Source organism: Mixophyes fleayi, chromosome 9 (assembly GCF_038048845.1).
Source record: "Mixophyes fleayi isolate aMixFle1 chromosome 9, aMixFle1.hap1, whole genome shotgun sequence".
NCBI lineage: Eukaryota > Metazoa > Chordata > Amphibia > Anura > Limnodynastidae > Mixophyes > Mixophyes fleayi.
The window spans coordinates 124,847,212-124,873,692 of record NC_134410.1 but is presented as its reverse complement, the minus strand read 5'-3'; the positions used below and the strand labels follow the sequence as shown (position 1 = coordinate 124,873,692).

The window sequence follows — 26,481 nt, the reverse complement described above, 5'->3', positions numbered from 1 at the left end:
CCACACAGATAAGGCCGTGATCGGGAATTAAACTCATGACTCCAGTGCTGTGAGGCAGAAGTGCTAACCACTGAGCCACCGTGCTGCTCCATATAGCACTAACATATTCAGCAGCGCCGTACAGTGCAAATTTATCTTCCACCAGCTCTTAGTCTAATTTCCCTGCCCACTACGCTCATTGAGTGTTTGCTAGTTGTCACTGATCACTCCTACTGGTGCCGCAAACCAACCACTCTCTAGCTGCATATGTCAACTGGGCGCCAACGCGGTATCTTCAGTTATAAGAGAGGCTACTTCCCTGGCACCTAGACTGACTGTCGCTTCTGGGTAGTGCAGCTCCTCTTTGCTGGTTCCTCTGGTTAATAGCCTGGCCAGCTTACTTTGGTTCAGGGCTGCTGGGTAACCGGCAGACTGCTGGGCCCATCTTAAGGTCACAGGAACACAACAGGTAGGAGTTGTCTCACAGGAACAAGCAGTATATTGGTATAAAGTTTTATTGCTCCTATAGCTCTTATACACATTTACATGGGCTGCACGCCCTCTTTTATATATTACAGACACCCAGTGCTGTAGGGCGATACATCAACCCCTGCCACCTTAACTTAGCACCTCTCTGTACACAAAAATCAACCTGGATCATGCATTTTAAATTTACATTTATTGCATTCGTCCCCCAATTCATGTACAGCCAGAGCCCGAGTGGCTCCCTCTAGTGTGCGGTCACAGGATCTACACCTGGAGTTTAGCCTCTGACACTTTTTATTTTTAATTTGCCAGAGCTCACATCTCTCCGTCAGAAACAGACGTCTCTGGAGAAAGAGTTTCTCAAAGCTCAAAAGGTAACTGATTGTTGTGAATGTGTAATGTTGTGTCATGCTAAGCGTTAATGCTAAGTATTTATCGTCCCTGTGTCTCTTGCGCTCTCTCGTCCCCTCGTGCCTCTCGCTCTCTCGTCCCCTCGTGCCTCTCGCTCTCTCGTCCCCTCGTGCCTCTCGCTCTCTCGTCCCCTCGTGCCTCTCGCTCTCTCGTCCCCTCGTGCCTCTCGCTCTCTCGCCCCCGCGTGCCTCTCGCTCCCGCCTGCCTCTCAGGCTCGCCCTCTCTCGCCCCCGCGTGATTCTCGGGCTCGCCCCTGTGTGCCTCTCGCTCTCTCGTTCCATACTCTCTCTCACTTTTTCGTCCCTGTGTCTGTGTGTCTGTTCTGACTGTGTGTGTCTCTTGCCTCCTGATGCATTGTTGGGCGACTGTCTCCTGGTCTGAATGTTGTGTTTCTGTTTCCTATTGTGGTCTCTCTCTCCTCCATGTGGCTGGTAACGGTGTGTTTACAACTCTTGACTAACATCACTGATTTCTTCACAGGCGCTCAGCAAAAGCAAGAAAGCCCAGGTAAGAGGGGGGTTGTTGGCCCCTTCCCTTCGGAGTCTAGAACTCTTGCTGTATGTACACCCCTAATATACAGATCTGCTGCATTCACCAGCTGTCCAGCCCCTCTGTACATCACACCTCCCCCCCCCCCCTCATGTAGTACATATGGTATCTCCCTAGTTTGTTGGTGGGGGTGTGGGGTCATTGATGGAGAAGGTGGAGGTAGCTGTTTGCTGTCACTGCAGGAGGTGGAGGCCTTGCTGGGTGAGAATGAGATGCTCCAGGGAAAGCTGCACAGCCAGGAGGACGACTTCCGGCTGCAGAACAGCACGTTAATGCAGGAGCTGTCCAAGGTAACCAGGCATTGACCTGAGGAGCGGGCCGTGGGCCTCATCCCAGCGCCATTACTCACTCCCGCTTCTCGTCCACAGCTCTGTACCCAAATTGAGCAGTTGGAGGCGGAAAACCAGCAGCTGAAGGAGGGTAGTTCATCCCCGGAGAGCGTCCCTGGGGCCGCGGAGGGCGAGATGAGGAGGCTTCAGGCCGAGAACACCGCGCTGCAGAGGACCATTGGCTGTATAATATATGGGCTTTGTTCTCTATGAACGTTGTGGTTGTAATCTGTACAATGTCCCCCACGGTGGCTCCTTGTGTCCGCTCTACTCACAGTTATTATGTGTGTGTGGCTTCTGGGCTTCTATTAAGCACGGCCTGGTGGCTCTCAAGGCTGCTGAGTGCCTGGGGCCCTTGTCTTTGTATCACTCGTCTCATTAACAGGGCCCGGCACACAGCATATCCGTGGCCATAATCCTCTCCTCACTTATCGCTGTGATTGTTCTGTTTCTCCATATAGTAATCGCTTTACACCTAATGGGACAACTGTGCTTTCAGCGCTCCAGGAACGTCACGAGAAGGAGATGACCTCACTGAGGTGCCAGGAACCTCCAGCTAATGGGCTCAGCGCTGCGCACACAGGCCCGGAGAGGGAGGCGCTGGACACACAAATTGGTGGACACCCTGCGCAGGTGATATGCCCATTATCCTTCCACACATCCATCAGTAATACTGTTACTATAACTCCATGCTAAAACTTTCTTATGTGCGTTATATAATGGATAGTGAATGGATAGGCTGTATGCTCGGTGATGTCACTGGTTCCTAGTGAAGGGATAGGCTGCACTCTCAGTGATGTCACCGGTTCCTAGTGAAGGGATAGGCTGCATTCTCAGTGATGTCACTGGTTCCTAGTGACTGGATAGGCTGCATTCTCAGTGATGTCACTGGTTCCTAGTGACTGGATAGGCTGCATTCTCAGTGATGTCACTGGTTCCTAGTGAAGGGATAGGCTGCACTCTCAGTGATGTCACCGGTTCCTAGTGAAGAAATAGGCTGCATTCTCAGTGATGTCACTGGTTCCTAGTGACTGGATAGGCTGCATTCTCAGTGATGTCACTGGTTCCTAGTGACTAGATAGGCTGTATGCTCGGTGATGTCACTGGTTCCTAGTGACTGGATAGGCTGCACTCTCAGTGATGTCACTGGTTCCTAGTGAAGGGATAGGCTGCATTCTCAGTGATGTCACTGGTTCCTAGTGACTGGATAGGCTGCATTCTCAGTGATGTCACTGGTTCCTGGGGAATCCTCATACATTTTGGCTTGACATACAAAGCAGAATCATTTGTACCCTTTAGTCAGATTGGGGGGGCTACAGTAATGTATTGGTCGGGCCCCAGTAACTGGTAGTGGTTAGTAACTGTCTTATTTTGCAGGACGGTGAGCAGTCCAGAAACTGGGAGCTGGGAGAGAATAACCTCCAAGGTGCGTATGCTGTGTGTGCTCCCTTCTTTTATCTTGAGGCGCCCTGCAGTAGGGAACGGTTACCCATAATGCTCAGCGATGCAGTATAGACCACTCTGCAATGTTGTCTTTTTGGCTCATGTAGAGGGATCTTTTCCAGGTTCAGAATAATTTAATTATTGCTTAATTAGCTTCACAGTCTTGCGTGATACTTAATAAAAGCATAATTATATTTTTGTTTGTATGTTTCATTTTGCAAATCCAACCTCTCACCTTCCTCATTTAATATTCAGATTACAGCTACTGGTAGGGAGCTGTAACTTCTCCATGTCTCAAAATGGTTTCCTATGGCTGCCAAGGGAAACGTTCTGCTCCAGTCAGTCTGGGTCACCGAGTGTGAATACCTGCCCATGCTAAGACTTTAAAATCTGTGATTTTGGGGTGGGTAACATGGTCAGAGGAACAATATGCCCCTCAGAACGTCAAATTTCAATTGTAAAATAAATGGTCGTCTCATGTAAGTAGCACATTTCCAGTAAAGATGGGCAGCATGCCACAAATCATGTATAAAATGGTGCTATAAAGTAATATATTAATTGTCCATTATTACTGTCCCTCTTTTTACCACTCGGTGCACAGAAAGAGGAGGAAACTACCTACTCTCATTAAATATGTCGGTGGGTGAATCTATGGGCTATTCATGAAAACCCGCTCTACAGATACCTGTAGAAAAGGTGGTGTTGCCCATAGAAACCAATCAGATGCTGGCTTTTCATTTTCTAAATAGCAGTTGGGAAATGACAGCTGGACTCTGATTGGTTGCTAGGGGCAGCAAGTTTTCTACAATTATCTGTACAATGTTCTTGGTTATTGTTCCTCTGTATGTCGTTATTTGTTCCGTCCAAGGCCAAAATATCTTTTTCTATGTTTTCATAGGGATGATACTCAAATTAGCAACACAGACGGAAGAGAACAAACTGCTGAGAGACCAGATAGTGACGCTACAGGTCAGTGATGGGGGGGGGGGGGGGGGGGACAGTGGTCTGGGTACGTAAGATTTAACATTCCGTGAGTCTTCTACACTTCACCGGTATGCTGTGGTGGCGGCCATGTTTTGTACTACTCTAAACCACATTCATTTCAACTTTCAGGGGTATATTTACTAAACTGGGTTTGAAAAGTGGAGATGTTGCCTATAGCAGCCAATCGGATCGTAGCTGTCATTTTGTAGGATGTACTAAATAAATGACAGCTAGAATCTGATTGGTTGCTATAGGCAACAGCTCCACTTTATCAAACCCCCAGTTTGTAAATCTAGCCCTCAGTCTGTTAAAAAGGTCTGCATTTTAATAGAATGTGATTGACGGATTATTGGGAGCAGTTAGACATTGGGGGGCAGTCGTTTATCTCCCATTCAGCTCTGATTTATCACTGGGTGGTTCATGAATATTTGCGCGTCCGGTGGTTGCGTCAAGATGGTGGCCTCTACTGCTGGATCTCAAGAGAACCCAGTAAAGAGGGAAGTAGGCACCGAGAAGTCCTCAAATCTCTTCAATGACATAGGTGGTGGACTTTTTAGTTATTGTGTTTTGTTGTTTTTAAATAACCCCTATTGATTTTATCAATCCATTCTGTTGTCAAGGCTGGAGATTCCCCTCTTTAGTGGACAGATAGGGGCCGATTCAATTCTGCCACGAATAACGCGGCGTTAGCAGTATTACCGCTATTACGGTAAACTGCACATAATTACCCTTAATACAGTCATTTCAACGCTGGATTTTCACTCACCGCTCCCTGAGCTGCGAGATGAAATCTAGGTTAAAATTACCGTATTAACGGTAATACTGTTGGCGCCACGTTATTCGCGGCAGAATCGAATCGGCCCCATAGCGTTGATTTAGCTATTAGAATTGACAGGTGATAAACCTGCCGGCTACATCCCTATGGCTCAGGAGGATCTCTGTAGGGTTTAGGATTGCAGCAGTTTTAGATAATGAACTCTATATAGTCAGCGGGTTATCTGGCCTCTACCAGCCGCTGTGTTGCTGTGGGTGCCTCTTGCATCCATCTCCTGTGTTCATGTAACGTTTGTATAGTAAATAATTTAGTATAATGCACCAGGTACGTAGTGGCTGTATTTAATGTCCTATTACTTGGCTTTGTTTATACTGTATGGGCCTAATCATCACGGAGCGCCAAGGGAACGCAATTTGCGTTTTATTTTAAACGGACGTACAAAGCCAGCTGGTACTCCCGTATTCTGCAAGAAGAGGATCTCAAGAACCGTTTCTAGTTCAATACGGGTATAAAAACGCTCTGCAGGATACGCGCAATGCCTATGTGCAATAAAATGTCCAATCAGAAGGCACAAATAAAATTATGAAAGACATTAACACCTGTTAATTAGTCATTCTTAGATAAACATTAAGAAATAAATAAAATTCAGTTTTAATTTTTTCTATTTTGACATGAAATACATGAATCAGGATGTTATTAATCTCTGCTGTACATAAAATGCATTTTTGCAAACACATGTTGTGGCATGCATACGTGAGCGACCTGCCTGTAGCTGGTGGAAGTGATAGATCTGAAAGTCACGTATCTTAGAGATGCCCAAAGCATGAATTGGATGGGTGGATGGACGGCCGTGCGTGCGCTGAGCCTTGGCCATCTCATGTTGTACATTGCCTCTTCCCTCCACCATCCAGCGCTTGAAATCGCATTCTGTCCGAGGTGTCCTTTGCGTTCGAAGATTAATTGGTGATTGGGTGGAGGACGTTCCAGTGATGTGCGGGTTAGTGTCATGTGACTGCTCTCTGTGCCTGACGCTCTCTTTGTCTCTGCAGGGGGATTTCTCAAGAGTGCAAGAGGAGACCACAAAGGTGAGCGAACGGGGTATCTTGTGTATCTTAGTTAGCGATTGCTTACTAACACAGTGCAGTAACCCATAGCAACCAATCATGTGATCTCTTTAAATTCTCCCTACCCACATTGGAAATGGACCTAGTAATGTTGGCTGCGGGTCCTCTGCTGTCCGTGCATCCAATCAGGACACAACTGACCTTTCATTAAGTTTATCACATCAGTGCACTCCTACGTCTCTGACATAGGTTTCCTGTACTTACCTACCGCCGGTCTTAGGCTAATGACTAAGGTCCCAGGGGAGGGATTGTAACCTATAAATTAGTCTGGAAGAAAGGAGAGGGGGATATTTAACCCGTCCCCCTATCCAAAATTGTAATTATTTTTTATTTGTGTCTTTTATTTAATTTGAGTGATTATTGAGGCTCTTGTGGTCTGTGGGTCTAAGTGTGTTTTGGCCAATTATCCCCCTTCCCCCCCATCATGATTCTCTCTTCTTTCTCTGGCAGATATCTGAAAAACTGAAGAAAAAACATGACAGGTATGTGAGCGTTGGATGTAGGAGTAGGTCAGTGTTTGAGGATGCTGATTATATAACATTGACATTGGACCTAGAATGGTTTGAGTTGCCTCCCTCTGTCCCAGGAAGCAAAAGTAGATGAGGGTCCGATTTCATTGTCTGATCGTAAACACCCCTGGAAACGTCACTAATTAGACGTTCCAGGTCTTAATTTGAAAGAGAAGACTTTATGGGAGGTTTGGAGCATTGATGGGTAGAGATGAGCAAGTACGGCCGGTCATGCAGAAGCAGCAACGTAGCAAGTGTGCTCCCCAGCTAACCATGACCTCTGTATGCTATTTTGTGATGTCTATAGGTCCTTTTACTTATTGCTATTTTGTGATGTCTACAGGTCCTTTTGCTTATTGCTATTTTGTGATGTCTACATGTCCTTTTACTTATTGCTATTTTGTGATGTCTATAGGTCCTTTTGCTTATTGCTATTTTGTGATGTCTACAGGTCCTTTTGCTTATTGCTATTTTGTGATGTCTATAGGTCCTTTTATTAACCTCTTGTTAACTCTCACCCCAACAGTTATCTACGTCTTCAAACAGACAAGGAAGCCCTGTACAATGACAGCAGGTGAGTCCGTAACCTATGTTGTACCTCGTTGGGGAGCTCCCTCACCGCTGTTGTGTTCTTCTGACTTTATTCTCTCCAAACTAGGACGAAGATAGAGGAGATTCAACAGAGGAAGGAGGAGGAGCTGAAGGCTTTGACCTTACGGAACCAGAAAATGCAGCAGGACTTGCAAGCGGCACAACAGGCAAGTGTGGTCCGTGATCGCCACTCTCGGTGCACCGGTCCTATGGTTCTGTGGTACTCAGCTGTGGGTTTGCAGGACTCCTGTTACTTTCAGCAGTAAGGTAGATCTCCGTAATTATGTCTAGTCAGGCAGGACATACTAGAACACCGAGATGTATAATGTTTTGCGTTACGGTTCTAGAACACCCATCTGTCATTGTATACACTCAGTAGTGACGTTCTCCTCCAGCAGCCTGATCCGCTATTTATATAGCGCCACTAATTCCGCAGCGCTGTACAGAGAACTCATTCACATCAGTCTCTGCCCCATTGGAGCTTACAATCTAAATCCCCTAACATACACAGATTGAGAGAGACTAAGGGCAATTTAATAGCAGCCAATTAACCTACCAGCATGTTTTTGGAGTGTGGGAGGAAACCGGAGCACCCGGAGGAAACCCATGCAAACACGGGGAGAACATACAAACTCCACACAGATAAGGCCATGGTCGGGAATTGAATTCATGACCCCAGTGCTGTGAGGCAGAAGTGCTAACCACTGAGCCACCATGCTCCATCATTATGCACTCTGGTATGTGTCATTATAGAACGCCTATTATTGTATATACTCATCGTAAGGAATTGTCTTGGGTGTGAACATACAGCGCTGCTAGAGATTCGAGTTTGCCAACTCTCAGACACAGAGTTTAACCAGTTTTCACAAGTGGCTCCCACCGTAGGTAACCCCCAGCTCACAGTACAGAGTGACAATACAGGAATCCTAGTCAATATCCAAGGTCAGAGCAGGCGGGGTCACCAGCAACCAATCGGGGTCAAGGAACACTCTGGGTCGGTATCAGTAAGTCAGAATAGTGCACAAGAAAGGATCAGGCGCGAGAGTATCTCCTGAGCGTCTTTAATCAATTCACCATTTACTGGAAGCATCTAAACAGACACAAGTATATAAAACGCACCTATCCAGGCCCGATTAAATAAAATACTCATTCGGGTGAGCGCTCGCTCGTGGAAGAGGTGGGAACACAACAGGTTTTTAATACCCAGTAGCGACGCAGTAAGACGGCCAGATGCTGTTTACACTCAGCTGTAGGATTCTGTAACACCAGATCTCCGGAGGTTTTAGCACTACACTTGTGGTTTATATGAGATTATTTCTCTGCAGAGTTACGCGGAGCTGAAGGAGCAGATGCAGACCGTGAAGCAGGACCACGACCGCGCCCTTCACAGTCTGCAGGAGCAGGTGTGTAATCCGCCGGCGTCCCTGGCTTGCAGCGCTGTGTGCTGACCTCTGTCACTAAACTCTCCTCTCTCCTCCTTCTTTCCTCCTGTTGCTTGCCTTCTGCTTGCCGCTGCTCTTCTGTGCCCCTGCCCCCCGAGGATAGGCAGTGTGGCAAAGTGCGGAGAGCCAGGAGCAGGTTGACAACATTCTGTCAGAGAACGATGCCCTGCGAACCAATCTAGCGGCCTTGGAGCAGGTACAGCGCCCTTTCCCAGCCATGTAAATCCTGTTCATTCACTGGAGAGTGATAATGGGCCCCAATCCTGAGACTTCTGTGTATTTAAAGGGCCTCCTGGATTCCCCCCCTCAGTTTCCTGTGGCCGTAATGAGCTGTGATGTGAGATCCTGGTGCAGGGGGTGGAAGCCTGTTCGGTCCTCTCGGAGGAACTGACAGTGTCCCTCCCAGGCTGATTTATCTTCATTTCCGTTTCGGTAGTTTGGTCCTTGAACCTTATGATTCCCAGACCTGCCGAGTTCTCGCACCGCCAAGGCTTCCACCTATGTGCCACCCAGTCCCATGCTGCTTTGCCGTCCATTATTTTGTGGAAATCTGAGTTATTTGGAGCTCATGATGAAGCTTTTCTCTATCTGTAGATTCAAAGTTCAAGAACCCAGGAGCTCAGTTTACTGCGGGACCAGAATTCAACGCTGACAGCGGAACTGCAGCAGCAGCAGAGCGAAAGGGAGGGGTTTCTGGCGCTGAGGGAGGACCTGAAGACTCAGCTGCAGGTGAGGGGCATGATTGGGGCTCTCGGAGGTGGGCAAGATGGTACGTGTACAGAAGCCCCCCCTTAACATGGCGGAGGAGGAGATATACACTATTTATTTCATGTTTATTATTTAGCTCTGTAATACACCACCTATCTTATTTATTCATTTGTGGCTTGTTCTTCAAAGCCGCCTAAAAATCATCCGGTCTAGAGGCTGCTTAGAAACGTTTGCGTTGGAGTCTTTTCTAAATCTCTAAATCCCTAGATCCCTGCTTAATAGTCTTTGGCACAGCCCAGCACTCTCTTTTTGAAAGGAGGAGTTGAACAGACCCGACGGCGAACAACAGCGGTCCTGGATGTATTTTCTATGTATTACTGAGCAGGACAAATATAGTTGAAATAACTGTGGAAGGTTCATAATAAACTAAATCCACCATGATCTCTGTCGCTCTCCTGCTGCGGGCTGCAATGTTAGATGGGAGGAGCTACAGCAGACAAAGAGTGACTGACAGGTTTGCAGACTTGCTGTGTAGAAATACACTGTGCGGATTGGTGGACTCATACGTGGGGTGGGGCCAGCGATGTCACAGTTACTCAGGTGACTGTATTTCCAGCTTTTTGACCCTAGTCAGATCCCGTCAGGAGATGTGGGAGGAGCTTCAGCTGTCTGTATTACTGTCATTCAGCTTCATTGAATGTCAAGGTAACACACAGCAATGTCATTCACCTACACGACTCATATAATAAGATTACAATTTTATCAGAGTGAGCCACCTAATTGTTAGGAATATTTCCGTTTCTCCCTTCGTATTGTGGGTAAGGGGAACCAATCAGAACCCGCTATCTCCGTGATTGGGGCTTCTGATTGGTCCTCCGACTCTCCTCTGCCAACACCAGACACCCCTGGCTATCAATCCGTGGTATGCCGCGATGTGGGTTATAAGCACTGTATACAGTTGACCTTGGCAAAAAGAAACTTTAGTGCTGTTGGGTTATGTCTGTACAGTTTTTTTCCCCGTGCACAGGGACTAACTTCATACAATATGTTAATGGTACCGTTATTGTTGAAGGTAACAGAGTATGTCCCTGTGCTGGGCCTGACTGCTTTAGGGCGAAGAGTGTAGAAACTCTTGAATGCACGGCAGGTGTGATATGATTCTACTTTCTGTTACCCGGTAGGAGTCCAGCCGAGCCAATGGCCGCCTGGTGGAGCAGCTGCAGGTCCAGAGGCAGGAGATGCAGCAGTTGCAGCAGGACCTGGATGAAGCCCGCAAGGTAGTTTCTCCTCTTGTGTTCGTGTTGTCTCTTGTTTGCTCCTGGACGGCCCGGTGACCCCATTCTCTTGTTCCTCGCAGAGCGCCGATAAGAGGAAAGCCATGCTGGACGAGATGGCCATCGAGATGCAACAGGAGAAGACGCGGCACAAAGAGGAGGTGGGAAACATTAAGCTCCAGCATGAGAAGGAGGTGCTGAGTATTCGAGGAAAGTACGAGAAGGAGCTGCGGGAGCTTCACGAAGAGAAGAACAGGGGAGAAGAGGATCTGAGGGGTCAGCTGAGGGACGAGAAGGTATGGATGGCACAATGACCTATGACCCATGACGGAACAAGACCACTCACCGCTTTAGAGGTTATAAAGATTCGCCGTATTGTAATCTGTTGTAGCAATTATGTAATCAGGAAAAACAATAAACGAATAGAGGATTGGAAACAGATACGCACATTATAACCAGTTAACTTTTATTTATTGGTTTAATCACATTTGTCAAGTCCAGTACAACATGGAGCATTTTTTCCAGTTGCCACCAGAGGGCGGTGCTGAGACGTCATTTATATCTAGTGCTTAGGTAGGAGGTGGTCTACTAATCCCAATTTCAGATTCTAGTTAATATTTATTTAGTACAATCTACAAAATGATAACTAGAATCTGTTTGGTTGCTATAGGCAACATCTCCACATTTTCAAACCTGTAGTTTAGTAAATATACCGCATGGGCCTATCCTGCCCTCTCTTATTGTACTACTCTAAGTAGTACTTATGCTGCTAATCTGCTCCATATTTCCAGAGAAGGCTCCATCAGGCCCCCTCCAGGATGGAGCTCTTATCCCTGGGTAGTCCTTGGGGAAGTAGTACAGTGGCGGATCCAATCGTTCCCCCATAACAGCACAAGTCCTTTAAATTTGGGTCCAAGACGCCGATCAAAACGTGTGGAGTGGGTGGGGCCAATCACGGGTGGTGGGCGGGGTTTTCCGGGGCCAGCCAATGAAGGAGGGGCGTGATTATGCAATATCACCCCCCCTAAAAATTGCGTCTAGGTCCGCCCCTGGTCCTGTATACTTTCCACTGCTACAGCAGTATTCCACCAGGGTCTTCAGTCGGTGGTCAGCCGGACTACAGGCATGTTCCCTCGTCTAGTCACCGTAGCGGTGCTTCTCTCCGCGCCCTGGAGAATTGAAGAGTGCGTTTGGCACCGCTCCTGGTCGTTATTGGATAAGATTCCCAGAGAGCACCTCAATGAGAAATTTTGGTGCCTTGGCTGCCTCTCCCAGTCATCTCACACACACCTCTGCTGTCGGGCTATCCAGTCTCAGGTTTATAAAGACAGCCCACAGCTGTGGCTAACCTCGGTCTTCAGGGCAGAATAAGAAGTTGCTCCCATCTTGGCTGTTTCCTCTATGTTGGAATGGACAGAGTCTCCAGTAACCTCATCCACCCACGCTCGCGGGTGGACAATTAGGAAGCAGGTTATCTCAGCTGTCTGGAAATAGACCCTGGGTAATGGCCTCTTCATCCAGATGAAGTATCCAGTATCTGGGATACTCTTGAAGTAGACTTGATGGCACCAGACAAAACTTTAAGCTTCAATGTTATTTTGCCAGAGCCCATTGACCCTTAAGATACATTTGTGGAAGAGTCGGTGATTCCCTGGTCTATCAGCATAGTGTATATCTCTTCCCTTCAAGAGTGTGCACCAGGAAAGTGTTCAGAATGTTGTCACCAGTCCAGCACGGCCCTGGAGCTTGTAGTTTGGTTTACTGACAACCTATCCAGATCTCCAGTGTGAAGGCTTCATCCTTGGCATGATCTGCTTAGAGTCTTTATGTCCAGGACAATCATCATCATCATCATCATTTATTTATATAGCGCCAGCAAATTCCGTAGCGCTTTACAATTGCGAACACACATTAATAAGACAATACTGGGTAATACATACAGACAAAGAGGTAAGAGAACCCTGCTCGCAAGCTTACAATCTATGGGACAATCTTCCATTCCTCCAATTACTTGCAAACTTACAGCGTCAGACCGCTAAGTACCTCTACCGAGTTATCAGGGGAGCGGTAATGAGCTGATAGGTTACATAATATTATAATATATATATATATATATATATCTCCATATCTCTTTAGGCCAGAAGCAGGGAGTTGGAAGGATTGCAGCAAACTACGGAGGAACTGCGCTTACAGATTCAGTCACTAGAGGGAACCAAAGGGTGGTTTGAACGACGATTGAAGGAGGCAGAAGTAAGTGTGGAAAAGTATCGTCTGTCTCTCGTCTGTCTCTCGTCTGTCTCTCGTCTGTCTCTCGTCTGTCTCTCGTCTGTCTCTCTTGCATTCTCTCGCACTCTCTCACTTGCTCTCTCGCTCTCACTTTCTCCTCTCTCTCTTGCACTCTCTCTCTCTCACTCGCTCTCTCTCCATCATACGTGTTGCAGGAGACGGTTGAGCGGAAGGACCTGCAGCATGGAGAGGCGCTGTCCCGGCTGCAGGAGGCACATGCTGCGGACCTGCGTGTAAGTGTGGGATTGGTCTGGCTGTGGTCATGTGACAGGCGTACATTAGGCTCATGCTGTCCCGTTACCTCTGCAGGTGAAGCAGGAGGAGCTGGAGGCTTTGATGGGGCAGATAAAGGATTTTGAAAAAGAAAGAGAAGGTTTTAATGCGACAATAGAGCAACTGAGACAGGTGAGACCCCCCCAACTCTGAGTTCTTTGTTATTTCCCCAGGAGACCCCACAACGTTGTACCTGCTCTGTGTTGTTCATAACGTCCATGTCATTATCTCACTGTACTAATACAGAGGGACTTCCTGCTGGGGCCCCTCCTGCTGCTTAATAATATCACTGTGTTTTATTACTAGGAGGTAAAGGATACAGCGGACGGACAGAGAATCCTGGAGAAGAGAGGGAGCGCAGCTGTGAGTATACAACATGAATTCCTTATATACAGTACCTAGCAAGTGTATGCACCTCCTAATACACAGGGCTCTCCCCTCCTCCAAATACATAGGTCACTCCCCTCCTCCTAATGCACAGACCTCTCCCCTCCTCCTAATGCACAGACCCCTCCCCTCCTCCTAATGCACAGACCCCTCCCCTCCTCCTAATGCACAGACCCCTCGCTTCCTCCTAATGCACAGACCCCTCCCCTCCTCCTAATGCACAGACCCCTCGCTTCCTCCTAATGCACAGACCCCTCGCCTCCTCCTAATGCACAGACCCCTCCCCTCCTCCTAATGCACAGACCCCTCCCCTCCTCCTAATGCACAGACCCCTCCCCTCCTCCTAATGGACAGACCCCCTCCCCTCCTAATGGACAGACCCCTCCCCTCCTCCTAATGGACAGACCCGTCCCCTCCTCCTAATGGACAGACCCGTCCCCTCCTCCTAATGGACAGACCCCTCCCCTCCTCCTAAAGGACAGACCCGTCCCCTCCTCCTGATGCACAGACCCCTCCCCTCCTCCTGATGCACAGACCCCTCCCCTCCTCCTAATGCACAGACCCCTCCCCTCCTCCTAATGCACAGACCCCTCCCCTCCTCCTAATGCACAGACCCCTCCCCTCCTCCTAATGCACAGACCCCTCCCCTCCTCCTAATGCACAGACCCCTCCCCTCCTCCTGATGCACAGACCCCTCGCCTCCTCCTAATGCACAGACCCCTCCCCTCCTCCTGATGCACAGACCCCTCCCCTCCTCCTAATGCACAGACCCCTCCCCTCCTCCTGATGCACAGACCCCTCCCCTCCTCCTAATGCACAGACCCCTCCCCTCCTCCTGATGCACAGACCCCTCCCCTCCTCCTAATGCACAGACCCCTCCCCTCCTCCTGATGCACAGACCCCTCCCCTCCTCCTAATGCACAGACCCCTCCCCTCCTCCTAATGCACAGACCCCTCCCCTCCTCCTAATGCACAGACCCCTCCCCTCCTCCTGATGCACAGACCCCTCCCCTCCTCCTGATGCACAGACCACCTATACTAATATACAGTAATATTTCCCACAGCTAAAAGATCTGAAGCGACAGCTGCACCTGGAGAGGAAGAGAGCGGACAAACTGCAGGAACGTCTGCAGGAGATTCTCACTAACAGTAAAACTCGGACAGGTGAGTGCAGGGTCCCTCTATGTCCTCCTGTGAGATCTCACAGAACCTCCCATAGGGGGCAGCAGCGTTCAGTGTCTACAACTGTTTGGTATATTTATTACTTCACAATATATCACCTATAATATCACTGTTATCCCAGCTGCAAAAATAACGGAGACTTCCTCCATCTATTCATACAATCTCCCACAGTATCACCCGCATCGCATCTCGATCACCGGTATCTACACCAGTAACGCAGTGATCATTACTGTTAGGTCTGTGATTGAGGTTTTCTTTTTAACTCTCTTTATTTTCACACTTTGTTCAACAGACAACATTGTAGAACAAATACAACGAGAAAAATAAACAATATGACCTAAATGTTGCTTCCACGCAATATCTTATCAAAGAGGTTTGAACGTAACAAAGCGGATTTTCCATTATTATTGTAAAAGAGAAAGAGTCTAGAAGGGAGATTTGGAAGAAAGGGAGAGAAAGCGGCACAAGGGGGTAGTGGTGGGAGAGCTAAGATTTCTCTTATACTGCCCGAAACGGGGGAGCCACGAAGTCTGTACCATGGGGTTCATGTCTAGTGGAGTTTGGGAAGGGTATCGTTTGGGAGGGCTGGGATATATTCCATGGACGAAATGTGCTATAATCTATTTCTCAATTCTGGTTTGGTAGGGGAGAGTGTCTTTTTTTCCAAACTCGGGCTATCCGTAGTTTACAAGCTTGACTAACCTCAAGGGGTATATTTACTAAACCGCGGGTTTGAAAAAGTGGAGATGTTGCCTGTAGCAACCAATCAGATTCTAGCTTTCATGTTGTAGAATGTACTAAATAAATGATAACTAGAGTCTGATTGGCTGCTATAGGCAACATCTCCACCCGCAGTTTAGTAAATATATTCCCAAGTGTCAGACGTTGTTTGTTGAGCAAAAGTATTGCTGGGTCCCCGGGGGGGAGGGGGGGGGGGGGTGGGTGAACAGTTGTGAGTTGCTGGAGAAGGGTCAGAGCAATATCCCATAGTGATTGGATAATGGGACAGTCCCACCAGACGTGTGAGTACCCCCCATCCGCCACAGCCTCGCCAGCACCTCTCTGATGTGTTTGGGAAAATTCTATGGAGCTTGGTTGGTACCGGGTACCAGCTCGAGTACACTTTATAAGCCGTTTCTCTGACACTAACATTGATGCTTTGACCCTGTGGTGGAGTTTTTGTTTAAATATGGTAACAATTTTTTGGAGATGTTGCAGTAATGATACCGTTATATTTACTTTTATCTTGTGTGTAACTACAGGGTTCTGTTATAGTCGCTACAGGCAGCATGCCGTTGATTTCAATGTACCGCCAAAAGGCATATATATATATATATATATATATATATATATATATATATATATATATATATATATATATCAATCTCAAGCCCACCTGTATATACCTTACCCCACCACACTTGTGCGTTTAGACTGTCCGTACCCGTGAGGAAGGGTCACCTGACACAGAGCAACACAACATAACGTATACCCTGGCCAATCGGCACTGCTTCTACGTTTCTGTTTTGTAGGAACCGCTGAGGCCTTTTGCTATGACATGAACCAATATTTATATGCAGCCTATGGATTATCTATTCATTAGGACTTATGACGTCCTAGTTTATTGATTAGCCACCTTTCGGTTGAATATTGGTACGTTGGTATCGCTGTTACCACAGCCCACCTTTGTCAGATACGATACTAAATGGTTCTAGAACGGTCCGATCGCCAACAAAAGATCTAAACATCTCCTGCCCGAATAAAAGCTGCTCCTCAGCGAATATTGAACACTCCACACGGACGCACGAGAGAGACAAATGGCTTCGCTCGCCGAGCCGGGATACAAATAGACAGAGAAATGCCTTCTGAACGAACCCTCGTACAAATCCAATTACCCTAATGGCTACATTTAGATAATTTCTATTAATTTAGAAATGGCCAAAATGGAGGATTAATACAGTTGAAGGAACACACAGGCATTTTAATTCCTTTTCAATGGGAAATTAAAGCAGTCCGTCCAGATTTCAATCGAGAATTACTCATTAGTGGTAGAGGCAGAAATCTATATTCTGTTTAACCCTTCGGGGGGGGTAGCATCTTATGCTGCAGTAACCGCAAGTCTGAGCGCAGTGACGGACACCGGTAATAGCTTGCTATTGTGTTTATCCAGCACGTTATATATAATATTATAATTGTTTAGTAGATTTAGCTTGGGGGTTTTTGGAATAAAATTGTATTATTGAGGGTTCTTCTAACACCCCGTGGTCAGGATGTGGACTGAGACGGTTGTCATGTAATCGTCATTACACAGAACTCTACTCTCCTTGTTTTGTAGTGGTTTGATACCTGAGTTTCTTACTGTTTTCATGAAGCTGCCTCTGTAGCTCTTTAGGTACTGAAGAGAATAACCTAGCCTGCACTGAGGAGTCCTAAAAAGGCTGAAACAGTCTTTAGGTGGATGTTCTGTGTCTGCGGCCATTGCAGTAAATCCACCGACTGAGCCATTAACTGAAAGGGCTAAATGGAATTACTCAGAACTGTTTATTGTGGCTTATTCAGAAGTATATATATCTATAAACATTCACTTTAGGTTCGTTATGTGCAGAAATCTAAGAATAACATTTAAAAGATAAACACGTCAAGTATTCTGAACCCTTATTTCATGCTAGCAGTGTGCGTCCTGACATTTAGTCAGTTCTTACGGTCGTTTAAGGATATCAAATAGTCAACTTCTGATGATAAGTTGTAATGTAATCACTATGGTGTACATTTTATTTTTCAATTTTTTTGGGGGTTTTTTAGTATTGCTACACAGGTTTTTTGTTAATTTTGCTGCATGCGTGGCGATGTATCACGCAACCATTTTTGTTCCCTCCGGTCCACGCGATTCAATGCTCTGAAAACCCCCCCCCCCGTGCGTTGCCCCCTAAGGTTTCTCAACAAGTTACAGTTTAGTGGATGTTTAATAAGAGCTATGCACCGGTGGTTGCCATCGCCGCTATGCCAGTGGCTCAGTGGTTAGCGCTTCTGCCTCACAGCACTGGGGTCATGAGTTTGATTCCCGACCATGGCCTTATCTGTGTGGAGTTTGTATGTTCTCCCCGTGTTTGCGTGGGTTTCCTCCAGGTGCTCCGGTTTCCTCCCACCCTCCAAAAATATACTGGTAGGTTAATTGGCTGCTATCAAATTAACCTTAGTCTCTCTGTGTGTGTATGTATTAGGGACTTTAGACTGTAAGCCCCAATGGGGCAGGGACTGATGTGAATGAGTTCTCTTTACAGCGCTGCGGAATTAGTGGCGCTATATAAATAAATAGATGATGATGATGATGATGCCTTCAAAGCAATTGTATTTTTCCCAAGCTGGTGTCCTATACTTAAGCAATCTGCAGGTTACACTGCATCTTGGTGCTAATAAGTTCAGTATAACATGGATCCGGCCCTAATCTGGCAGATAATATTGGACAACTTTGTCCAAACTAGGAGTTAATGGTCATCCAAATCCTAGGTCCAATCAACAGAGCCGTAACTTAGAATTCTAGCGCCTGGGGCGAGAAAGACAAATGCCGCCCCCCTAGCCCTCAATTTTCACCAAATTGACCTAAAATATTCCTAAATTACGCCCCCCTTCAGCGCTGCGCCCTGGGCAGGTGCCCCTGTCGCACAGCCCTAGTTACGGCCCTGCCAATCAATCTCAGTCAGCACAGAAGTCCAGACAGGGAAGGACAAGGAAGTTTTAGCCACGGCATGTTGGGCCCATTTGCCGAATGACCAGATATGTGACCAGATCTGCCACATATTGGGTCATTCTACAATCAGGACAAATGAGTAGATATTTGAGGAGTTTGGCGCACTATAGGGGGGGCCTGTTACACCTCAGCATTGTATCACTGGGTCACATTGTAACAAATGCTCATTCTCTCTTCCGCAACTAGTTTTTGCCTGGTACGGCTCTGCTGCTTCTCCCTTGTATCGCTCATTATGCAGATCTATTTATGTCACCGTTGTTTATAACATCAGCCTTTTCCAAGACGCCGGCGGTGCCCTGTGTGTCAAACTCGCGCTACATGGAGAGAAATCTGTGTTTCTTTCGAAGCTAAAACTGAGTGTTTGCTGGTAGCAGTCTGTGTCTGCCTTCTCCTCTCTCTCCCCCTTAGAGATCCATTAGCTGCAGAAATCATCTTCGTTTCCCTTAATCTATGTTCCAAAGTCATTCCTGATTGATTTGCTGCATTCCTGGCAAATTACGCTCTAAACGCTAGAATAATTAACTGCGGACATCTCATTAGACAATTGCAGACACATTATCTCCAACGTAGGTGGAAGTTTCAGGCTCCGTAGACGAGCGGGAATAGTGGTGGGATGTTGGTATAGCAGAGGGGGCAGCGCTGTGGGGCAGGAGAAGGGAAGTAGTGCATGATGCGGGTATAGCAGGGGGGAGAGAAGTGGCAGAGGGAGCTGTAGTGAAAGGGTTAATCGCTGTGGAAGCGACGGTGTGTGAAGGCAGAGCGGCATCAGACTGTAACTAATACCTTAAGAACAGGATTGGTAGAGTGGGTCGCAGTAAGAAGACACACGAGGGGTAAAGGGAGGAAGCTGCAGAATCAGAAGCAGCAGGTGGAGCTGTAGTGTGAGAAACAGACTGTAGTGTGTCTAGCGGGTGTAGCAGAATGTCCTGCAGCGGGTGTAGCGGAATGTCCTGCAGCAGGTGTAGCGGAATGTCCTGCAGCGGGTGTAGCGGAATGTCCTGCAGCGGGTGTAGAGGAATGTTCTGCTTCGGGTGTAGCGGAATGTCCTGTAGCGGAATGTCCTGCTTCGGGTGTAGCGGAATGTCCTGCTTCGGGTATAGCGGAATGTCCTGCTTCGGGTGTAGCGGAATGTCCTGCTTCGGGTGTAGCGGAATGTCCTGCTTCGGGTGTAGCGGAATGTCCTGCTTCGGGTGTAGCGGAATGTCCTGCTTCGGGTGTAGCGGAATGTCCTGCTTCGGGTGTAGCGGAATGTCCTGCAGCGGGTGTAGCGGAATGTCCTGCAGCGGGTGTAGCGGAATGTTCTGCTTCGGGTGTAGCGGAATGTTCTGCAGAGGGTGTAGCGGAATGTGCCTTTACCGGCTGTAGCGAAATGTGTCTGTACCGAGTGTGGTGGAGTGTGTCTGTAGCGTGTGGAAAGTATTGTTCTGTATCGGGTGTAACGGATTGTTCTGTAGCGGGTGGAGTGTAATGTTCTGTAGCGGGTGGAGCGGATCGTTCTGTAGCGGGTGGAGCAGAATGTTCTGTACCGGGTGGAGCAAAGCAAATAGAAAGACAAGTCAGATGTTTGGTTGCATAGGGAGAGGAATCAGTAGCAGAAAGAATTAATAATACCACTGTATAGGTCATTGGTACGGCCTCATCTAGATACTGTGTTCAGTTCTGGAGGCCGTATCTCCAGAAGGATATAAATACATTACAGACTGCACAAAGAAGAGTAACTAAAATGGGACTGATGCTTAAAATCCATAAAAATACTGTATTTACGGCCATCTCAAGATGCATACAGCGGTGCGCCAGTAGTAGATGCGCCGGGTCGGCTCCATGCCAGTAATATATACATTAGGTTTACTTCAGACACAATTACACCCAATTGGCTCATGAACACAAGAAAGATGTTTTAACATTTGTTTTTGGTAGTGAAGAAAACAGTCGTTAGGATTTCAGTTTAAAAAAACCCTCTATATTACAGCAGGTGTAATCTTCCTTCTTGGATATGAATGAAATATGCAAAAATATGCCCACAAAATCCTAGGATATAGGGGTGAGCAATGGAGAAAGCATCTGTCAGCTGCAGAGGTGAATCCTCAATCTTCCAATCAGAAACAGCTATCTTGGCCCCTGCAGGTAATACAGCTACCGACGGGCCTATAAGCGTCTCCGTCCGGGTCTGCCTCAGTCCTCGGTCTGCGTATGCACGCTCCGTCCCTCCAGATTGTGCATAGAAGCGCATTTACCAAATCCGCATACGGACAAAGGCGTACGTCTTTTTTGTGGACTATACAAAGTTGCTTAGCGTAAAATACACAAACGGGCGTTCACCCAACTCCGCGTGAGCCGTAAGGCGAGAGTGGGTGTGGTGGAGAGATCTGTATTTAAGGTGATCCTTCCCTTCATGTCGATCTCCCAGTCTCTTGTATCTTCTTTTCTTTCATGCTATCATCCAGTCGTCTCCGTAGAGAAAGCACAGACAGACCCTTTAATTCTTGTCTTCTGGGACTGTGTGGTGAAATGCAACAGTTCACTGCGCTCAATAATATAAGAATTATCAGGGCCACAACGACCGTCTAAACTTACCCAGAAGCGCTTAATGCTGCTTTTCATCCAGCTGTTTATCCCGACCACAGAATGTATTATTACAAAAACTAATGAGTTCATCACACTACACAGGACACAAATCCATTTCCTGTTCGATTGTAATCATCTATCTACATCTGCTCCCTGGACATCTCTGATGTGTTCACCAAGATAAGGAGAAAATCTCACTTCACTGATCCATACATGTAATCACCGAGACATGGACCATTTCCCTTGTCGGGGGTGCGTTTAATTAAATAATCAGGGCACAGGAGATCGGATAACCTGTCTTATGAAGGATTGTTGAGTCAAGTTGTGGACATCTGCATATACAGTCACTAATTGGTTAAAAGTTTTTAATTATCACAACATACTGTCATGTACTGTAGGGGAAGTTAAAGGTTCATTGCTAATATTAAGATCTTTGCATTCGTACACACAGAACATTCTGAATATGATACCAGATTAACCAGCTCAGTCTGACTCACACAGAGCAATGGAGCTGTTCTCAGTCCCCGGCAATTCTCAATCTTCTTTTCATTTACATTGTATTGTTTGAGATCATTCATTTGCCGCTTGTGTGGGCACCGTTGGGCTGTTTAGGGAAACACCCAGGTGTTTTTTTTTTCATTCTACTGTTTTACTATTTTGGAAACACAAATTAAATTAAAAAGATTTTTCCACCTTCAGTTTTCCATTTATTTTTATTTTTTTATATATTGTACCCTCTTCCGTATACTAGTATACTACAGTATCATACATAGTACACACATTGTGTTATTCTGGGGTACTGCGGGATCATACATAGTACACACACTGTGTTATTCTGGGGTACTGCGGGATCATACATAGTACACATTGTGTTAATCTGGGGTACTACAGTATCATACATAGTACACACATTGTGTTATTCTGGGGTACTGCGGGATCATACATAGTACACACATTGTGTTATTCTGGGGTACTGCGGGATCATATGTAGTACACACTGTGTTATTCTGGGGTACTGCAGGATCATACATAGTACACACACTGTGTTATTATGGAGTACTGCGGGATCATACATAGTACACACACTGTGTTATACTGGGGTACTGCGGGATCATACATAGTACACACACTGTGTTATTATGGGGTACTGCGGGATCATACATAGTACACACACTGTGTTATTCTGGGGTACTGCGGGATCATACATAGTACACACACTGTGTTATTCTGGGGTACTGCGGGATCATATGTAGTACACACTGTGTTATTCTGGGGTACTGCAGGATCATATGTAGTACACACTGTGTTATTCTGGGGTGCTGCGGGATCATATGTAGTACACACTGTGTTATTCTGGGGTACTGCAGGATCATATGTAGTACACACTGTGTTATTCTGGGGTACTGCGGGATCATATGTAGTACACACTGTGTTATTCTGGGGTACTGCGGGATCATATGTAGTACACACTGTGTTATTCTGGGGTACTGCAGGATCATATGTAGTACACACTGTGTTATTCTGGGGTACTGCGGGATCATACATAGTACACACTGTGTTATTCTGGGGTACTGCGGGATCATACATAGTACACACTGTGTTATTCTGGGGTACTGCGGGATCATACATAGTACACACTGTGTTATTCTGGGGTACTGCGGGATCATACATAGTACACACTGTGTTATTCTGGGGTACTGCGGGATCATACATAGTACACACACTGTGTTATTCTGGGGTACTGCGGGATCATGCATAGTACACACACTGTGTTATTCTGGGGTACTGCAGGATCATATGTAGTACACACTGTGTTATTCTGGGGTACTGCAGGATCATATGTAGTACACACTGTTATTCTGGGGTACTGCAGGATCATATGTAGTACACACTGTGTTATTCTGGGGTACTGCGGGATCATATGTAGTACACACTGTGTTATTCTGGGGTACTGCAGGATCATATGTAGTACACACTGTGTTATTCTAGGGTACTGCGGGATCATACATAGTACACACTGTGTTATTCTGGGGTACTGCGGGATCATACATAGTACACACTGTGTTATTCTGGGGTACTGCGGGATCATACATAGTACACACTGTGTTATTCTGGGGTACTGCGGGATCATACATAGTACACACTGTGTTATTCTGGGGTACTGCGGGATCATACATAGTACACACTGTGTTATTCTGGGGTCCTGCGGGATCATACATAGTACACACACTGTGTTATTCTGGGGTACTGCGGGATCATACATAGTAGACCCACTGTGTTATTATGGGGTACTGCGGAATCATACATAGTACACACACTGTGTTATTCTGGGGTACTGCGGGATCATACATAGTACACATTGTGTTATTCTGGGGTACTGCGGGATCATACATAATACACACATTGTGTTATGCTGGGGTACTGCGGGATCATACATAGTACACACACTGTTATTCTGGGGTACTGCGGGATCATACATAGTACACACACTGTTATTCTGGGGTACTGCGGGATCAAACATAGTACACACACTGTGTTATTCTGGGGTACTACGGGATCATACATAGTACACACATTGTGTTATGCTGGGGTACTGCGGGATCATACATAGTACACACTGTGTTATTATGAGGTACTGCGGGATCATACATAGTACACACTCTGTTATTATGGGGTACTGCGGGATCATACATAGTACACACTGTGTTATACTGGGGTACTGCGGGATCATACATAGTAGACACACTGTGTTATTATGGGGTACTGCGGGATCATACATAGTACACACACTGTGTTATTATGGGGTACTGCGGGATCATACATAGTACACATTGTGTTATTCTGGGGTACTGCGGGATCATACATAGTACACATTGTGTTATGCTGGGGTACTGTGGGATCATATATAGTACACACACACAGTTATTCTGGGGTACTGCGGGATCATACATAGTACACACACTGTGTTATTATGGGGTACTGCGGGATCATACACAGTACACACACTGTGTTATTCTGGGGTACTGCGGGATCATACATAGTACACACCTTGTGTTATTATGGGGTACTGCGGGATCATACATAGTACACACTCTGTTATTATGGGATACTGCGGGATCATACATAGTAGACACACTGTGTTATTATGGGGTACTGCGGGATCATACATAGTACACACACTGTGTTATTCTGGGGTACTGCGGGATCATACATAGTACACACTGTGTTATTCTGGGGTACTGCGGGATCATACATAGTACACATTGTGTTATGCTGGGGTACTGCGGGATCATACATAGTACACACACACAGTTATTCTGGGGTACTGCGGGATCATACATAGTACACACACTGTGTTATTATGGGGTACTGCGGGATCATACACAGTACACACACTGTGTTATTCTGGGGTAATGCGGGATCATACATAGTACACACTCTGTTATTATGGGGTACTGCGGGATCATACATAGTACACACACTGTGTTATTCTGGGGTACTACGGGATCATACATAGTAGACACACTGTGTTATTATGGGGTAATGCGGGATCATACATAGTACACACACTGTGTTATTATGGGGTACTGCGGGATCATACATAGTACACACTGTGTTATTCTGGGGTACTGCGGGATCATACATAGTACACATTGTGTTATGCTGGGGTACTGCGTGATCATACATAGTACACAAACACAGTTATTCTGGGGTACTGCGGGATCATACATAGTACACACACTGTGTTATTCTGGGGTAATGCGGGATCATACATAGTACACACTCTGTTATTATGGGGTACTGCGGGATCATACATAGTACACACACTGTGTTATTCTGGGGTACTACGGGATCATACATAGTACACACATTGTGTTATGCTGGGGTACTGCGGGATCATACATAGTACACACACTGTTATTCTGGGGTACTACGGGATCATACATAGTACACACATTGTGTTATGCTGGGGTACTGCGGGATCATACATAGTACACACAGTTATTATGGGGTACTGCAGGATCATACATAGTACACACACTGTGTTATTCTGGGGTACTACGGGATCATACATAGTACACACATTGTGTTATGCTGGGGTACTGCGGGATCATACATAGTACACACACTGTGTTATTCTGGGGTACTGCGGGATCATACATAGTACACACACTGTGTTATTATGGGGTACTGCGGGATCATACATAGTACACACACTGTGTTATTATGGGGTACTGCGGGATCATACATAGTACACACTGTGTTATTCTGGGGTACTGCGGGATCATACATAGTACACATTGTGTTATGCTGGGGTACTGCGGGATCATACATAGTACACACACACAGTTATTCTGGGGTACTGCGGGATCATACATAGTACACACACTGTGTTATTATGGGGTACTGCGGGATCATACACAGTACACACACTGTGTTATTCTGGGGTAATGCGGGATCATACATAGTACACACTCTGTTATTATGGGGTACTGCGGGATCATACATAGTACACACACTGTGTTATTCTGGGGTACTACGGGATCATACATAGTAGACACACTGTGTTATTATGGGGTAATGCGGGATCATACATAGTACACACACTGTGTTATTATGGGGTACTGCGGGATCATACATAGTACACACTGTGTTATTCTGGGGTACTGCGGGATCATACATAGTACACACTGTGTTATTCTGGGGTACTGCGGGATCATACATAGTACACACTGTGTTATTCTGGGGTACTGCGGGATCATACATAGTACACACTGTGTTATTCTGGGGTACTGCGGGATCATACATAGTACACACACTGTGTTATTCTGGGGTACTGCGGGATCATACATAGTACACACACTGTGTTATTCTGGGGTACTGCAGGATCATATGTAGTACACACTGTGTTATTCTGGGGTACTGCAGGATCATATGTAGTACACACTGTTATTCTGGGGTACTGCAGGATCATATGTAGTACACACTGTGTTATTCTGGGGTACTGCGGGATCATATGTAGTACACACTGTGTTATTCTGGGGTACTGCAGGATCATATGTAGTACACACTGTGTTATTCTGGGGTACTGCGGGATCATACATAGTACACACTGTGTTATTCTGGGGTACTGCGGGATCATACATAGTACACACTGTGTTATTCTGGGGTACTGCGGGATCATACATAGTACACACTGTGTTATTCTGGGGTACTGCGGGATCATACATAGTACACACTGTGTTATTCTGGGGTACTGCGGGATCATACATAGTACACACTGTGTTATTCTGGGGTCCTGCGGGATCATACATAGTACACACTGTGTTATTCTGGTGTACTGCGGGATCATACATAGTACACACACTGTGTTATTCTGGGGTACTGCGGGATCATACATAGTACACACTGTGTTATTCTGGGGTACTGCGGGAT

At 46.5% G+C, this 26,481-nt stretch overlaps 1 protein-coding gene across 3 annotated transcripts in view; it reads left to right on the top strand.

Moving 5' to 3' along the window:
• Window positions 1-26,481, top strand: part of GRIPAP1 (GRIP1 associated protein 1) — a 63,469-nt gene that overhangs the window by 10,323 nt on the left and 26,665 nt on the right. For 2 of the 3 annotated variants that reach the window (XM_075185538.1, XM_075185535.1), the window contains exons 3-23: window positions 778-839; window positions 1,357-1,383; window positions 1,608-1,715; window positions 1,794-1,938; window positions 2,254-2,387; window positions 3,132-3,180; window positions 4,096-4,166; window positions 6,006-6,041; window positions 6,531-6,562; window positions 7,116-7,163; window positions 7,248-7,347; window positions 8,506-8,583; window positions 8,726-8,818; window positions 9,217-9,351; window positions 10,512-10,607; window positions 10,688-10,900; window positions 12,741-12,854; window positions 13,046-13,123; window positions 13,200-13,295; window positions 13,470-13,526; window positions 14,615-14,714. In XM_075185538.1, coding sequence (XP_075041639.1) covers window positions 778-839; window positions 1,357-1,383; window positions 1,608-1,715; window positions 1,794-1,938; window positions 2,254-2,387; window positions 3,132-3,180; window positions 4,096-4,166; window positions 6,006-6,041; window positions 6,531-6,562; window positions 7,116-7,163; window positions 7,248-7,347; window positions 8,506-8,583; window positions 8,726-8,818; window positions 9,217-9,351; window positions 10,512-10,607; window positions 10,688-10,900; window positions 12,741-12,854; window positions 13,046-13,123; window positions 13,200-13,295; window positions 13,470-13,526; window positions 14,615-14,714 — 1,872 coding nt within the window. The remainder of the gene's footprint in view (window positions 1-777; window positions 840-1,356; window positions 1,384-1,607; window positions 1,716-1,793; window positions 1,939-2,253; window positions 2,388-3,131; window positions 3,181-4,095; window positions 4,167-6,005; window positions 6,042-6,530; window positions 6,563-7,115; window positions 7,164-7,247; window positions 7,348-8,505; window positions 8,584-8,725; window positions 8,819-9,216; window positions 9,352-10,511; window positions 10,608-10,687; window positions 10,901-12,740; window positions 12,855-13,045; window positions 13,124-13,199; window positions 13,296-13,469; window positions 13,527-14,614; window positions 14,715-26,481) is intronic. The other variant, XM_075185537.1, reaches the window with a different exon arrangement.